The 16748-nt window shown below is 43.8% G+C and overlaps 1 protein-coding gene across 1 annotated transcript; it reads left to right on the top strand.

Moving 5' to 3' along the window:
* Positions 1-229: 229 nt before the first annotated feature.
* Ovgp1 (oviductal glycoprotein 1) lies at positions 230-13234 on the top strand. Its single transcript, XM_052180919.1, is given in 11 exon segments — positions 230-254; positions 1223-1427; positions 2571-2627; positions 4121-4286; positions 4734-4858; positions 6720-6828; positions 6914-7099; positions 8082-8198; positions 10442-10577; positions 11647-12932; positions 12934-13234. Coding segments are annotated over 11 exon segments (2466 nt in total). The 3' UTR covers positions 12988-13234.
* Positions 13235-16748: the final 3514 nt, after the last annotated feature.

Below are 16748 nucleotides of genomic sequence, written 5' to 3'. Positions count from 1 at the left end.
AGGCTGTGAACACTAACTTCCCGCTAGTTTCAGGTCAGGGGCATTGTTTTGTTGGCTCTGAGAACTACAACTGTTCTGGAGAGAGGGAGTGAGAGTGGTTGGAGGTCATTGTGACTATTGAATCATTGTTTCTGGCATGGTGTGTGTGTGTAGCTGTTCCCATGCTGCACATGAGCCAGCTCCTATTAAAGAGTCTTGAACTCCACCCCATAGCTACCAGGCAGTTGAGATGGGGAGGCTGCTGATGTTGGCTGGTGAGTAGGACGGATCCAGGAGATCTGTTGGTCATTTCTCTGGTGCCCAGCAGAGAAAACTGGGGCTTAGGAAACCTGCACTAGGTGAATGTAGAATAGAAGATAAAGAATTAAAGGCACTCGTGGATGAAGGGGCTAGGCTTTAGTTCTCCAGCCTGGTGGTTTTCATGCTTGGACTTCATCGTGGACCAGTTAATTTGAAGTTTCTGAGGAGAGGGCTATGATGCATATGCGGGTGTGTGTGTGTGTGTGTGTACTTTTGCATTTGTAGCCAGAATTGAGACTCACTGCCTGAGAGCTTTAGCTTACACTTCTGGCCATCATGTCCCTATGCAAAGCATGTACATGTAGCATGTGATGTTTTTTAGAAAAGGAGCTTAGACTAGCTTCACTATGTTAGCTTTGGAGGAGAGGAAACCAGTGACTGATGGATGTCTCCATTTTGTGTCTGCATGTGTACATGGTGCTGAGCTGGAGGGGGCACTTGCTAACTGGAGGGTGTGTGGAGCATGCACACTGCATGCATGTATATGAATGTCTTCATTCCTGCAGGGCTGATTCTTCTGATGAAACACAGTGATGGTAAGGAAACCACCTTTCCTCCAGAGCCAGGGAGATTCTCTGGCTAGGAAATCTCCATTCAGTGTTTCCTGGACCTCTGCCTATCAGGCCTCCTTGGTGAGAGGTTATTGATCCAGTGCAATCCAACACAGGACTCTGGTTATTTCTGTTTGTTTATATCAATATGTGTCAGGATCTAGACTCACGAGGCATTCTTTCTTCTTTGGGGCCTTAGCAGCAAGGTCAAGATGTCTGGGGGCATGCATAAGTGGCTTTGGTGTATGTTTGTGGGGGATATGGAGGCTGTTGCAGTGGCCTGGTCTCTGATTAGGCTTGTTGGCTCACTCTACTGCTCCGAAGCTGAGTTCTTTTCTTACCCCATGATTAATACTTGCTCTCCTTGCCAGGTACTGCCTACAAACTGGTGTGCTATTTCACCAACTGGGCACATAGTCGGCCAGGCCCTGCCTCCATCATGCCCCGTGATCTGGACCCCTTTCTTTGTACCCATCTCATATTTGCCTTTGCCTCAATGAGCAACAATCAGATTGTTGCCAAGAATCTGCAGGATGAGAACGTTCTCTATCCGGAGTTCAACAAACTCAAGGAGAGGTATGCTAGCTGTGTACTTGAGTTCTCAGATTTTACAGCTACAAGGAAATTAGGCTCACTTCTCTTATTGCTCTTAAAATTTCCTGATTTTTCAGGAAATGGGGTTCAGAGTACTTGCAACATAAGAGCTCTCCATTGACCAGCCCCCTGAGCTGCTTCTTGCCTTGATGACTTGGTAGCTAGTGTTGCATCTTCTTGAGAATCTTCACACTTCTTTCTCCTGGGAAGCTTTGGCTCAGCCTTCCAGCCAAGTTGTGAGGAGTTAATGCTGCTAATGTGCTTCAAAGAGGTCCTGAGAATCACAAATTAACAAATGTTAATGTTTTTGTTACCTCTTGCCTCTTGTAACTGCCAGGCTGTGAGTTTTCTTCCAAGGGGAGTTCCCTGAACACAGAATAGTTAGGTCATTGACTACACAAAGAAACTGCTGCTCAGGAAGTGCTGAAGTGTTTCCTGTCTGGCACTGTGGCTTTCTTCTCTGCCCAAGGGAAGGCTCATTATTGTATTAACAGAGTGATGGGCAGGTCGAGTTCGCAGTGAGTGGGAAGCTTGTGTATGTGTTTGCTGTTGTGTTTCAAGCACTCGGAGAATTGTAATCATTACTCAATGAATATTTGTTGAGTAAGAAAATGAGTGGCTAGAAGCACTCTACACTTTTATTTTCTGGAAGAATTATGGGGAAGTGGAGGAGTTTGAGCCATTTTGATAGTTGTGGTGCTCAGGGCTGTGATGGTCTTTGGATTGATTAGTCTTCTCTAGTTTCTTTCCTACTGTGATCTTCTCCACACACCTTCTCCTATTATTTTCATGTCCCCTACTCCATTTCCCATGGTTTTCCCAAAAAAGAAAAGTGAGATTGCTCAGTGGTTTAGAGTACTGACTGCTCTTCTGAAGGTCCTGAGTTCAAATCCCAGCAACCACATGATGGCTCACAACCATCCATAAGATCTGACGCCCTCTTCTGGAGTGTCTGAGGACAGCTACAGTGTACTTACATATAATAAACAAACAAACAAACAAACAAACAAACAAACAAATAAATAAATAAATAACCTTTAAACAAAAAGAAAAGTAAAAAGAGCAGTGACTGAAGGTGTTCATAGAGTTGGGAACTGCTTTCCTGCTTTCTCACCTATGTTCCAGGAACAGGGAGCTGAAAACACTGCTGTCCATCGGAGGGTGGAATTTTGGCACATCACGGTGAGCTATTTTGTTGTTGTCTTCCTTCTGGGAGGTAGAGCAAGATGGGGTGGAAGTGAGAATAATGATGTGTGTGTGTGTGTGTGTGTGTTCCTCGGGGTTGTGTGGGAAAGCCAGCTTGCATATAAGGACAGCAAAGTCCATATTGGTACGTTCTCACATTCTGCATTCAAGGGACTCCTTTCCACAGAGGGTCATAGGATTTTGGAAAAGAAGATCCCATATGTGGTAAGAAAAAGGGACAGGGAAACAAGAGAGACAACATGGCACATTGAGAGCCAGGAGTGTAGCTCGGTGGCAGAGCACATACTGAACATAGCAAAGACTCTGGGTCTGACCCTTAGCACCATCTGAAAACACACACAAAACAAAAAGCAAAGCAAAGCAAAGCAAGACAAGCAAAACACAAGTCTTGAAGCTACAAACCCATAGGAAGAAATACCAAGGAAATTAGATATCTGATGTGAAACTTGGAGCAAGAAATGAGTAACATTCATACAAATGAATCTCTAACTCTTTTTGTTGGAGGCAGGAGTTTTGTCTCTGAAAAGAGAATTTTTATAAAGGACAAGAAGAATAACCCCAAACCTCACAGGCCCTGGACTCCTCCGTTTTTCTGGGTGGAGATGGCTCTGCTGGAGATGAAGCAGCAACAGATGGTATTTTGGTGCTGTTGCAGGCACTCACAGCACACAGCCCTCATTTAGTGGCTGCTCTTGTCAGCGCCTCTCATCCAAAAACAATAGGGAAGTGACAGAACACCTTCATATTCTCATAAGGAAAGTTTCCTTGCTTCCTAGCTAAGGTCTGGGGCACAGCCTGCTTTCCAGCTGTGGAGGGAGACCTGATTGTCTGCTGAGTACAGGAGGCCCCTTCTGAGGGGCCCCCAGGTGGGATGGAGGATTCTAAGTGATACAACTAGTTTTAATCCCAGGCCTCATCTTTGCTCCTCTAACTTGCTGTTAGCCTAAATCCAAGTGAGATGCCATGTGTGTGTGTGTATGCGTATGCACATGTATAGGTATATATGAATGATTTCTTTCAATGTGGCTGTATTTCAAGTTATTAGGAAACGAAAGCAAGATTCACAAGTACTAAATAATTTGAAAGACTTCTTCCAAGTGTCCTCACTCCTCAAGAGGGCCCAGCTGGTTGATGGCTAATAGACAGTGGTACTCAGGTTCATTTTTAGTCTCTATGTCTAGTTATTTTATAATCATTTTTTACAAGATTAATCTAGATTTGCTTAAAGTTCAGCTCTGAGAAGCAGGAATTCTGAAGTGTTTTACTTCGGAAAGGAGAGTGAGAAAACATACATAGAAACGAACAGATCAAACAAGCCAGTGAAGAAAAGACCGTGGGTGGGAGTCGCTCTTGAGAGCACTTTGCATCTCGTGCCAACAAAGCTTCTTGATGGAGGATGCTGCTAGGATCTCAGGGGACACTGCGGTTTTGAAGACACTGCTTTTTGCCTTACGCTAGCCTCCCTGCAGGTTCACCACGATGATGTCCACATTTGCAAACCGTGAAAAGTTTATTGATTCAGTCATATCCTTCCTGAGAATGCATGGCTTTGATGGTCTTGACCTTTTCTTCTTGTACCCTGGACTACGAGGCAGCCCCCCATATGACCGGTGGAATTTTCTTTTCTTAATTGAAGTAAGGCCAATAAGCAAATGGTCCTACTTCTCCTCCAGGGTGGGTGAATGGCAGAGAGGTAACACAGGGTTGGGGTGGGAGAAAGGAACGGAATGTTCTTTTCCTGACATTCCCTGGAGGGCCGGGTCACCTTGCTGTGGGGCAGTTGCTCTGTGGCTGCTTTTGTCTGCGTCCGGATCTTGCCCTAGCTCTGTAGCCGAAGGGACACTTTATCTCTGAAGCTTTCTGGCCTGGCTCAGGAAGTAGTCTGGATTGGGAGTCTGAAGCCTGTTTTCTTTCCCACCGTTTGTTTACTCAAGTGCCATGTTGGTATGTGCGTGTCCTTCTCACAGATTTGGGCAGAGCCCGTGTTCTCTTTCTGTTCCAGGCCTGGCCCAATGAGCTTAAACAATTCCTGGGTGAGGCTTTCTCCCTGGCTGGTTTGTTTTTCTGTGTCTTTCTTCTTAGGAGCTCCAGTTTGCCTTCAAGAGGGAGGCCCTGCTTACCCAGCATCCAAGGCTGCTGCTGTCGGCTGCCGTCTCTGGCATCCCATACGTCATCCAAACATCCTATGATGCACGCCTTTTAGGAAGGTGGGTGGATGTTGGTCCAGAGTGGTTCTAGCACATTTCCATTTGCCTGTCTTCATGTTGGTGAGGTTCTAGGGTGAGTTGGGGAGTGGGGTAAGGAGCTAGTGAGGTGTGTATAGGAATGGTTTCTTACCCACCCCTGTGGATTTCTTTTAAAAATCAGAACTTGGTGTTGTAGTGCTGGTTTCTAACACCATTGCCAGTGATAGTCTTCGTGGCCCATCACTGGAACTTACAGGTAGAGAATGCCATGGGCCTGGCCTCTTTCTCCTCTGAACACAGGAATGGACATATTATATGCAATTAGAAATAGCATCAGAGGGCAGATGACTTACAAGCAGTGCCAAGGAAAGAAACACAGGAATGGCCATCATATATTACAGAGCACATCTTTTTTGCAAATGTTAACAAAACAAACAAAAATTGGTTGGTTATTGATCTTACACATGCTGGCTTTAGACTAATTTTCTTGAATCACAATCAAACATTTAAAAATGAAGAAACCAAGGTTGATGCATAAAAAGAGAGGGTTAAAGGTGATGGTTTTGTGTGTCAAGTTGACAAGGGGTCAGAGGGACTGGCTGGTTTTGTGTGTCAATTTGACACAAGCTGGAGTTATCACAGGGAAAGGAGCCTCCCTTGAGGATATGCCTCCATGAGATCTAGCTGTAAGATTTAGATCTTTCTCAATTAGTGGTCAAGGGGGGAGGGCCCATTGTAGGTGGTGCAATTCTTGGGCTGGTAGTCTTGGGTTCTATAAGAGAGCAAGCTGTGGCTGAGCAAGCCAGGGGAAGCAAGCCAGTAAGTAAGTAACATCCTTCCATGGCCTCTGTGTCAGCTCCTGCTTCCTGACCTGCTTGAGTTCCAGTCCTGAGTTCCTTTGGTGATGAACAGCAGTATGGAAGTGTAACCTAACCCTGAATAAACCCTTTCCTCCCCAACTTGTTTCTTGGTCATGATGTTTGTGCAGGAATAGAAACCCTGACTATGACAAAAACACAATTGCCCAAGGGAGAGGTGTTTTAATGTGGGAGGAGAGACCCAACAGGGAAGAGAGCTTATTAGTATTATGTTACCAGGTAACACAGATTACATATATATAATCTATCTATCTATCTATCTATCTATCTATCTATCTATCTATCTATCTATCTATCTATCTATAGAGAGAGGAGAGCTGCCTTTAACTGTCTGACTTTTAAAGAATTTGTTAATCTGAGTTTCTAACTTTAAAATGGTTGGATATGGTATTGCATTCTTGTCTGTAATCACAGCATCAGGGAGGTAGAAGAAGAGGATCTTAAGTTTGAGATTAGCCTGAGTTACATAGTAAGTTCTAGGTCCACCTCAGTGATATAATGAGACACCCATTATGAAAAATAGAAAGAAAGGGGGGAGGGAGGGAGGGAGGGAAGGAGGGAGGGAGAGAGAAACTGGCATTGACCAGATTAAATTAGATAACCAGTATAAACCCCTACATTATGGAGTGATACATGCTCAGTTAACATATGGTCATTATGATTATGGAAGTGTGGTGCCAGTGGTTCCTTAACATACATCTCTTCTACTCTTATGGGTTGGTACTGTGGTTTGATTCGTGATGGTTAAGGAAGACCTCTGCCAGCACTGTGTCAGGCCTGCTCGTAATCACTTTCCTGTCCGAGCTCTTTCTGCCTTTACACATAGTCTCGGAATCCATGGAACTTGATGCATGGCTCTTTCTAGCCAGCGATTCATTCCATCTCCCAGTGGTTGACATGACCTGGGCAGGTTCACAAGAGCAGGGAACTTTGATGACTAACTTAGCTGAATAGTGCTGTGATGATATGACTTGAGTCTTTCATATCTCCTCTCTTTTTTATAGATGTTTGGATTTCATTAATGTTTTGTCTTATGACTTACATGGAAGTTGGGAAAAGTTTACAGGACACAATAGTCCTCTGTTCTCCATTCCTGAAGACTCCAAATCTTCGGTAAGAAAAGGAAAGGTCTCAGGTGATTCACATTTCTATCCTTGTGCCCAGGCCATTGGTGAGGGTATCTTCTTTCCACCTACAGGCATATGCTATGAATTACTGGAGAAAGCTTGGGACACCCACAGATAAGCTTATTATGGGTTTCCCTACCTATGGACGCACCTTTCATCTTCTCAAAGAATCTAAGAATGGATTGCAGGCTGCCTCAATGGGACCAGCATCTCCCGGGAAGTACACCAAGCAGGCTGGCTTCTTGGCTTACTATGAGGTGATGGATTAGAGAGCTCTGTCTACTGGTTGGTCTGAGGAGATAGTAAGATCATAGGGTGGTGGGGCAGGTAAAGTCTGAGCAGACTTGGAAGCACAGGGAATCTTGGTAGTTAGCAGAGGACAGCAGGGTGCCAGACGGAGAGTTACAGCCTTCTCCCCCTTAGGGAAGAGTGGAGATGCTGCAAATGCAAACAAGTTCTGCTTTGTGTTGGATCATGGATTTTCCTGCTAATCTCCGGAAGCATGGTTGGGTTGTCCATGGTGTCCTAGCTGAATGATTTTTTAAGGGCATGATAGATCAAAGAAACTTCAATATACAAAACCTTTAAAGTATAACCAACCAAGCAACAACCCAACAGCAACAGCCACCATCACCACAAGAGGCATCACAGGGAACGGCATAGATATTAGCTTCTGTATCACAGCTTGAACACCTGCACTTCTCTGTAATATCCAGTTTCTAGCACAATGCTGGGAGTTCGATAGGTATTCAGGACCATGGTGGGTTGAAGCAACCCATTTGCCCTGCCTCCAAGATCTTTAGATTTACCAGAAGTTCAAGGGATAGTCAGATAGTGACTTAGATAGGACGGCTTAATCTGAACATTTATGAACACAAGAGAGACTTGTTTATGAAGACAAGACGATTGCAGGCCTGGTCGTTGGTTGGCCTTATTTGTCTTTGTGGTGTTGTGCTTGACTTTGTTTGTGGTGAATGTCACTCATTTTTCTATCTTTTTATAAAAATTATTTTTTTTAACTATGGACACTAGAGGAAGGGTTTGTAACAGAAGGGACAGAGTCTGGATGTAGAGGAAGTCCTTTGTGCCAGTTTGCTTTGCTCCCTCTTTGGTTTCCTGCCTCAGGTCCTGGTGAGAGGCTTTTCCTGAATCCTTCCTCCTGAGCCAAGAAGCAAGTGTCTTCTCTCCTGGTCTTCTCTTCAGGGCATTGCCCGGAGCTCACGTGTGTCTTCCCGGCAGGTTTGTTCCTTTGTCCAGAGAGCAAAACAGCACTGGATTGATTATCAGTATGTCCCATATGCTCTTAAGGGGAAGGAGTGGCTCGGCTACGATGACACTAGCAGTTTCAGTTACAAGGTGAGAGACACTTGTTCTTTCCTGTTCCGGCATTCAGATTCTCATTAGCTTTGATTCTCCTCTATTCTCATTCTCTCTCTCTCTCTCTCTCTCTCTCTCTCTCTCTCTCTCTCTCTCTCTCTCTCTCTCTCTCTTTCTGTGTGTGTGTGTGTGTGTGTGAGAAAGAGAGAGACAGAGAGAGAGAGAGAGAAAGGCGAGAGGAACTGATGTCATGTGTCTTCTTTGATTTTTCTTCCTCTTATTTTTGTTTTTTGAACCTGAAGTTCATAGATTCAGCTAGATTGATTGGTTAGCAAGCCCCAGGGTTCTTTCTGTCCCTACCTCCCTAGCGTTGGGATCACAGGCATACCTTGCTGTGCTTGGCTTTTTAAATGTGGGCCCTGGGGATCAAACTCAGGTCCTTAGGCTTACACACCAGTTATTTTACCAACTGAGCCATATCCCTGGCCCATAGCTGGCAGGTTTTCATAGCAATTTTAAGCAGGTGTTTAATGGTCTGGTTATTCTCAAATCTGTCTTTCCTTTGGAAATTCTGAGACACTTAATAAATGGAAATTCTTGGTTTATGCTACATTTAGTAGGTATTTCAAAAAAGTCTAATTTTAGTGTATTTTCACATGTGAACTTGCTGTAAAGTTCAAAATTGTCATTTTGTAAACTCTAAGGGACAAGGAAGGATCCAGGCATATGATAATGAGTGTCAGGACCAAGTGTTTTGGAGGAGTGGTAGATTGTGAGTATTGACAAATGGTGGATATTGGGCTGTAGGATTAGAAAAAAAATCACAGTTCTGTTGCAGGTGACAGGGGTGGCAGGTATTGACTGCTCTTTGGGGGACAGTTTGGAGTAAAAACCAATAGAGAAAGTGGGGCATGAATGGTGTTTCACTGTGTGTGTCTATGTGTAACTCAAGCAGAGAGCAAGGCTGGGCTGTTGGGACCTTATTCTAGTTTGGGAATGGAAGACACAGAAAGGATGGCTCAATAGAAATAGCAAATCAGTTGAACTAAAATATACAAGTCTCAGAACATCAGACTGAAGTTCTCATCTGCTTGTACCATGTGTTGTGGGGAGGCCCTGGGGCCAGTAGCGGAGAGTGAACTTGAATTATGGCACATTACTGTACCTTGCTGAGCTAGAGGTAAACAGAGGACATGAGCCTGGTGAGGAGATGGTGAAAGCATTTTGTGAAAGAATATCAGAGCAGAAAGAAGCCTTCAGGTCATTATTGGCACAGAACTACTTTAAATGGTTCAGTGCTTCTGCACAGGGCAAGCTAGTTAGCAAGAAAACAGGAAAATTATACTAAATAGAAAGCTGCCCATTCACTTTCTGTCAGGGTCCAAAGACCATTACCTCCCTCCATCACCACTGTCCCCGACTGTTTACACATACACAGAATGGAAGGGTCATTCCAGTGAAGAGTTGGCTCTCTTAGTGGAGGGGGAAACCAGGTAATTCAGCCACTTGTATGAGCTCCCTATCTCATAATGTTCAGTCTCTCCTGTGGCACAAACCCCATATACATGAAGGAGAACATCCATTTGTCACAGGACCTTAATTTTTTTGATTTATTTATTTTATGTATATTTTTATGCATGTATGGTGTGCACCACTAGCATGATTAGTGCTATTCAAGTTTAGGAGGAAGTGTCATTTCCTCTACAACTGCAGTTAGGGATGGTTTCGAGCCACCATGTAGGTGCTGGGAACCAAAGCTGGCTCCTCTGTCAGAGCAACAGGTACTCTTAACAATGGCACTGCCTTTCCAGCTCCTCACACTGCCTTGGGGTTGAGTAGGGTAGGGGAACCAATTCAAGTTTCTGTCTGGCTCCTTGTTTTACTATAAATAATTTGTTTTCTGATTAAACAACAACAACAAAGCCCCAAAGTAAACCAAGCCAAACCAAAACAACAAGAGCAACAACAACAACAATACAACTCAAAAACCCAAACCCAAAACTGACAAAGAAAAACCCAATAAACCTTATTAAAGTTGTGTTGTAGGCATTCCTTTGGCCCCTAAAGTATTGAAAATATTATTTATTTTTCTTGAATGAGGTGACCCAGGAAGATGATCATGTAAAATTTCTAAGATTCCACAGCTAATGAGAAGCAGATGTAGGGTCCATGCAGATTATAATCGTATCTGCCCTCCTTCATTGCCTTCTTCATGGTTGCGCATCTGCCCTGTCCCCTGTACCAGACTAGAGGTTATTAGTAACCGACTATTACTTTTACAGGCAATGTATGTGAAAAGAGAGCATTTTGGGGGGGCCATGGTGTGGACTCTGGATATGGATGATGTCAGGGGCACTTTCTGTGGCAACGGCCCTTTCCCTCTCGTCCATATATTGCATGAGCTCTTGGTGCAGGCAGGTAAGTAGCTAGACCCGGAAGCCAGAGTTGTAAGTCACAAAACCAGACACTGGGGGGCCTGGTCTTCCAGGTCTAACTTCTTGACTTGAGGGAAGATAGCAAACTTCAAGGCCAGCCAAATTTGACCTCTTTGAGTTTCCTTTGCCTCATCTAAAAATTTAATAGTCTCAGAATCAGGGCATTATTATAAGAACTAAATGAGAATTGGATGAATAGTATACTGGTTTTTGGTTATTTTTGTTTTTTTCGAGACCGGGCTTCTCTGTATAGCCCTGGCTGTCCTGGGACTCACTCTGTAGACCAGGCTGGCCTCGAACTCAGAAATCCACCTGCCTCTGCCTCCCAAGTGCTGGGATTACAGGCATTTGCCACCACTGCCTGACTTTTAATTTTTTAAAAAAATTTTTTTTAGCATACTGTTTTATAGTTAATGTTCATTTCTATTTTTTCCCTTCTTATTTCATGGTCAAGAACTAGAAAAGGGATATATGTATATTTACACCCCCCCCCCACACACACACACACACTAGCAGTTAGGAGACAGCATGCAAGAGCTGAAATCCTTTAGAGATTCAGGACTAGAGTTCAGTCAGGCCAAGTCCTTACACTGGCTCTAACCTGATTGTTTACTATTTGCTGTCTAGAGTCTCCTCACCTCTGCTTTATTTCTGACACCTTCTTTAATGTGGTATACAGACAGCTTCTCTTTGAGGTGTCAACAGCAAATCAGGCCTTGAACAATAGGCCTGGTTAGAGGTACTGAGGGAGGTTAAAATGAGGCTTTAAACATAGGAAACTAAGAGTCTTCCTTGAATTAGGCACCAGAAATGCAGAAATCCACAGTGATCCGCAGTTTGGGCCTACACTAACACCTTAGAGTAAGGGAACAGAGAATTTGTGTGGTGGGAATTTCATCTTCCCCCTCTGGGAAGTAAGTCATGAAATCCTTCAATGAAGGTTTTTTGAATCAGGTTCCTCAGCTTTGGAGTGAATTTAGTGTTGTTGGGAATTAATAAGAAAGGAAGAGGTACAAATCTTATCTATTTTTTTTCTGATGATTTTTCTCCAGAATCCAACTCAACCCCCTTGCCACAATTTTGGTTTACATCATCTGTGAATGCCTCAGGACCTGGCTCTGAAAATCTGGCGGTGACAGAGGTGTTGACCACTGATACCATAAAGATTTTGCCCCTGGGAGGAGAGGCTATGGTCACTGAGGTCCACAGAAAGTATAAAAATATGACTACAATCCCTAGTGGTAGATTTATGACCCCTGGAGGAACAGCATCTCCTCGAAAGCATTCTGTAACTACAGAAAGTAACACTATGGCTTCTGAGGCAAAAACTATGACCACACTGGACTTTTCTAAGACTACCACTGGGATCTTTAAGACCACCACTGGGATCCCTAAGACCACCACTGGGATCTCTGAGACCACTATTGGGATCTCTAAGACCACCACTGGGATCCCTAAGACCACCACTGGGATCCCTAACACCACCACTGGGATCTCTGAGACTGCTATTGGGATCTCTAAGACCACCACTGGGATCCCTAAGACCACCACTGGGATCCCTAAGACCACCACTGGGATCTCTAAGACCACCACTGGGATCTCTAAGACCATCACTGGGATCCCTAAGACCACCACTGGGATCCCTAAGACCACCACTGGGATCCCTGAGACCACCACTGGGATCCCTGAGACCACCACTGGGATCCCTGAGATCACTACTGAGATTCCTAAGACCACCACAGGGATCCTTAAGACCACCACTGGGATCCCTAAGACCACCACTGGGATCTCTAAGACCACCACTGGGATCTCTAAGACCACCACTGGGATCCCTAAGACCACCACTGGGATCTCTAAGACTACCACTGGGATCCCTAAGACCACCACTGGGATCCCTAAGACCACCACTGGGATCTTTAAGACCATCACTGGGATCCCTAAGACCACTGCTGGGATCCCTAAGACCACCACTGGGATCCCTAAGACCACCACTGGGATCTCTAAGACCATCACTGGGATCCCTAAGACCACTGCTGGGATTCCTAGGACTGCCACTGGGATTTCTAAGACCACCGCTGGGATGACAGTAACAGTTCAGACACAGGAAAATGAGGGAGAGACCACAGCTACAATGGCTCATCAGTCTGTAACCCCTACAGGGATTGATATGACTCTTGTCTATCTTCAGACTATGAAGTCCAGTGAGAGGGAAACTTCCAGGAAGAAAACTGTGGTTTCTGAAAAGATTACTGTTCCCCCTAGAGAGATGTCAGCTACCTCTAATGGACAGAGTACAGCTCTGAAATGGGAGAGTTTGATTACTGAGGTAGAAACATACTCCCAAGATGGGTGAAATTGGTCTTCCAGCTCATTATCCTGTTCCCATGATATAGTTCTTTCATTTTTGAAAATGGCTTCACTCTTATTGATGGGAACCATTTGTCAACTCAATAGCCCTTCTAACAAATCTCTTAAAAGAAAAAAGAAAACCTGGGAAACTCTGTTATGAATCAAAGATCATGAGCTCCACTGGTGGCAATTCCTAGGGAAAACACCTGTCCTTTCTTCTATGTGTTACAACAGATGTTACCTCATGTTGCCACTCACAAACCGTTATGGGGCAAAGCTGGCACCAAAGCCACCATGGGGCAATCTCCTAGTCTCTTTCTTTTGAATAAACTGGAAGCATGAGAATTTTCTGGTGGCCTTTGCAGTTCCTTTCTGTTTTTGTTTATGCATATGTGTGTGTGCCTGTTTGAGTGAATGCTTCACACATGCAGGTCTGCAGAGGGCCTCGGCTTCCTTGGAATGAGAGTTACAGGCGTCTGTGAGCTGCCTGACATGAGTACTGCAAACCCAACTCTGGTGCTCTATAAGAATGGTGGGCGAATGCTTTTAACTTCTGAGTGGTTACTTTAGCTTATCCTGGGATTCTTAAAATGATCTCAACAATCCAGTTGTCAGCTTCTTTCTTTCAAGGTGAATTCTCTTCATTTCTGGTTTTGGAAACATCTTTGAGTCTGGTCTACAGTGATGTTTTCTTGTGTAGATTTTGGGATTCCTCCTCTAATAGTACCCACACACCACTGGGTGGGGGTGGGGGAGCTGGAATCTATCTCTTCTGGAAAGGTTCCCCATAATCCTAAAGGGGAACTGTGAAGAAGGAGGTGAATTTTCCAAGGACATTGTTTGCTTGGAAAATTTTATTTGTTCCTGTTTAAAAGAAAAAAAAAAAAAGAACCACTTATTTTCTCCTTGAGAGGATGTTGAAAGAACAAAACATTAATTTGAAACTATTTTAATAGTGGGATGAAAGGATAGGCAAGCAGTTGAGAGAACTGGATACTCTTAAGAGAATGGGATTATTTTCCATAGCACCCAGATTTGTAACTGTTTGTAATTCTAGCACCAGGCTATACCCTCTTCTAGCTTCTGGGCACCAGGCACACACATGAGACACATACATACATGTAGGCTCTTCATGTAAGCTCCTGGCTCAAACTCAGGTTGTCAGGCTAATGTGCAAGCCTATTTACCATTGGGTCCATCTCCCTTGTCCATATCTACGGAACATACCAGACTCCAGAACCTTTTCCTTAGATGTGACTTGGTTCCTGCTACAACATAGATTTTAAAATTTTTCCTTATGAAGCAAGCAGGAATTCAAAGCAAGCCATCATTAAGTAGGAAATTTAGGCTGGGAGTTTATTTAAAATGATGGCAGGTGGTATACTTAAATCTCTAGATCTAAGTGCCATTAGTTGGGCATCACTTTGTGGGAAATTGACTATGTTCTGCTGACTTTCTATGATACCAAGGGGAATTTAGAAATCTCGAGCCTGTGAACTATGATAATTTTTTTTTATAAAAGGTTTAGTAGCCAGGTTTTTACCAAGGCTAGATTAATAACTTATCATAGCTCCATTGATTAATATGTTACAACTCTGAACTTCTGAAGTTATAACATCATATGTATCATCTATCAGCCTCATTTTTCAGATACCTTAAATAAACTTCCTCAGACCTTTACAATTCACATAAACTTTAAACTTTCTTCTTTTCTTCTGGAAATATCCAATCGTTACTATGAGACAGGTGCTTGATTACTGAGAACAGTCACAGAAAAGCATGGTCTTTTAAATAAAAGTAAATATTTTAGTAATGACTGCATGTTTGTGTGTGTGTGTGTGTGTGTGTGAGAGAGAGAGAGAGAGAGAGAGAGGATGCCACAGCACACATATGGAGGTCAGAAGCAACTGTCAGGAATTGATTTTTTTTTCACTGTGCATTGTGGGGATCAAACTCAGGCCATGAGGCTTGTGCAGCCATTACCTTTATCTGTTGAACAACATCCCCTGCCTCAATACTATTTACAAGAGAAGGTGCTAGTACAGCATTTGTACTACTATTTGGAGCAGGGTGTTCTAAGTTTACATGCATATATGCACACTGACATGTTGTGGAACAGACTATTCTATTTTTGCATACATACATGTAGTTTATATGCAGCCTGAGAATGTTGTTTCCTCTCAGAAATCTTTTTTTGTTTTTGTTTTTTTTTTGTTTTTTTTTTTTTTGTTTGTTTTTTTGTTTTTTTGAGACAGGGTTTCTCTGTGTAGCTCTGGCTGTACTGGAACTCACTCTGTAGACCAGGCTAGCCTCGAACTCAGAAATCCGCCTGCCTCTGCCTCACAAGTGCTGGGATTACAGGCGTGCACCACCACACCTGGCTTCAGAAATCTTCTTAAACTTGGGAGTTTGCAAAGTTCAAAGTAAAACAGAGATACAACAATGAAAATCTGGTACCACTCATTGATCCCCTACATATGCATTCCTTTAAATGAAGACTAATGTAATTCAGTGCTTTCTATGTCTCTTGTTTATTGTGCATGGAAGGTATTTGCTGGCAAGATTGAACATTGCTCACCATGGCTGCTGTAGGGTCCTGCTCAAGGTTGGTGAAGGAGAAACCTACAGCTAACCTTATTAATGTAAACATGGAGGATAAATGGGAGGAGCTCTGTTCATGATGATCTTGGTGCAGAAACAGAACTTTGATGTTGCCATGCTAATTAAGGTTGAAGTCCACCATTGTCTGGATAGCTTTCTGAGCTCAGCACAGTATGGGAGACACCCTTCACTGGCAGGGTTTCCCCATCTCTGACCTTGTCTGGGGAGTTCAAAAAATGTCATGTAGCCTTGGTTAACAATATAGTTCAACTTCTTTCTCTTGAGAAAAACCCATTCAGCTAGCACCTGAGATTCCTGAAATGCTTTCCCATGCTAATGAGGTGCTTCAGGCCTTCAGCCAAAGACCTTTGCTCAGCCTGGATATTATGACCCCTGTCCCCAAAACTATATAAGCTTTGGATCACCCCAAGTAAAGCTGATCTGTCTCTCTGCAGCTGGTCCCTCCCCACCCCACCTCCCCACCCTGAGTCCTGCTTTCTTTGCCCTAGTGGACTAATACCTACTGATGATCCCTGGAGGGGGCAGGGAGGGTCACACATTAGTATTCAATATGGCCCTCCCCAGTAACACATCAGCTGATTTATCCAGCAAGATGCCTGAAAAGTTCCCAAGCAGGCTCTGCTACTACTCTAGGCCAGACTGTTGACTGAAGAGTGTTCCTGGAAGCCTATGTGTCTCCTCTTTAGTAAAATTGTTTGCTGGGAGGTCTAGGTTCTTTTGTATAGGATTTCACATTCTTTCCACCAATTAAATATTCCCAATAATCTTGCTGCTGGGATGAAAACACTACTTGTTCCTACAGCTTAGTTAGATTTCTGGGGACATTGGTTGCAGTCAGGACCTGGGCCAAGATCTAGACATAATGGAAGAATCTAAGCATGTCAGGAAAATGATTAACAAAGATTCCAGTTTGTATGTGAATACTCTAGAATGAACTTGGTTTAATATTGCACATATAGCAAGAGGCTAAGTTAGGCTTCTTATTTTTAAGAGAAAATTAGATTCTATTCCCGGTTTTCCTTATATTCCTATACGAAGTTCCATGTTGCTCTCCCCAGGTTCATTCTTTGCTTAGGACTTTGTCCTCAGCCCCGCGCGTGCTTCTCAGTGCAGGTGTGCCCCACCTTCTCATTCCATCCCCAGCTAAGGTGAGAAATTAAAGCACAGGCAAGATAGCGAGGGC

Source organism: Apodemus sylvaticus, chromosome 4 (genome assembly GCF_947179515.1).
Source record: "Apodemus sylvaticus chromosome 4, mApoSyl1.1, whole genome shotgun sequence".
In the NCBI taxonomy this organism is placed as follows: domain Eukaryota; kingdom Metazoa; phylum Chordata; class Mammalia; order Rodentia; family Muridae; genus Apodemus; species Apodemus sylvaticus.
The sequence above is the reverse complement of the archived record's forward strand: the minus strand, read 5'-3'. Positions and strand labels throughout refer to the sequence as shown.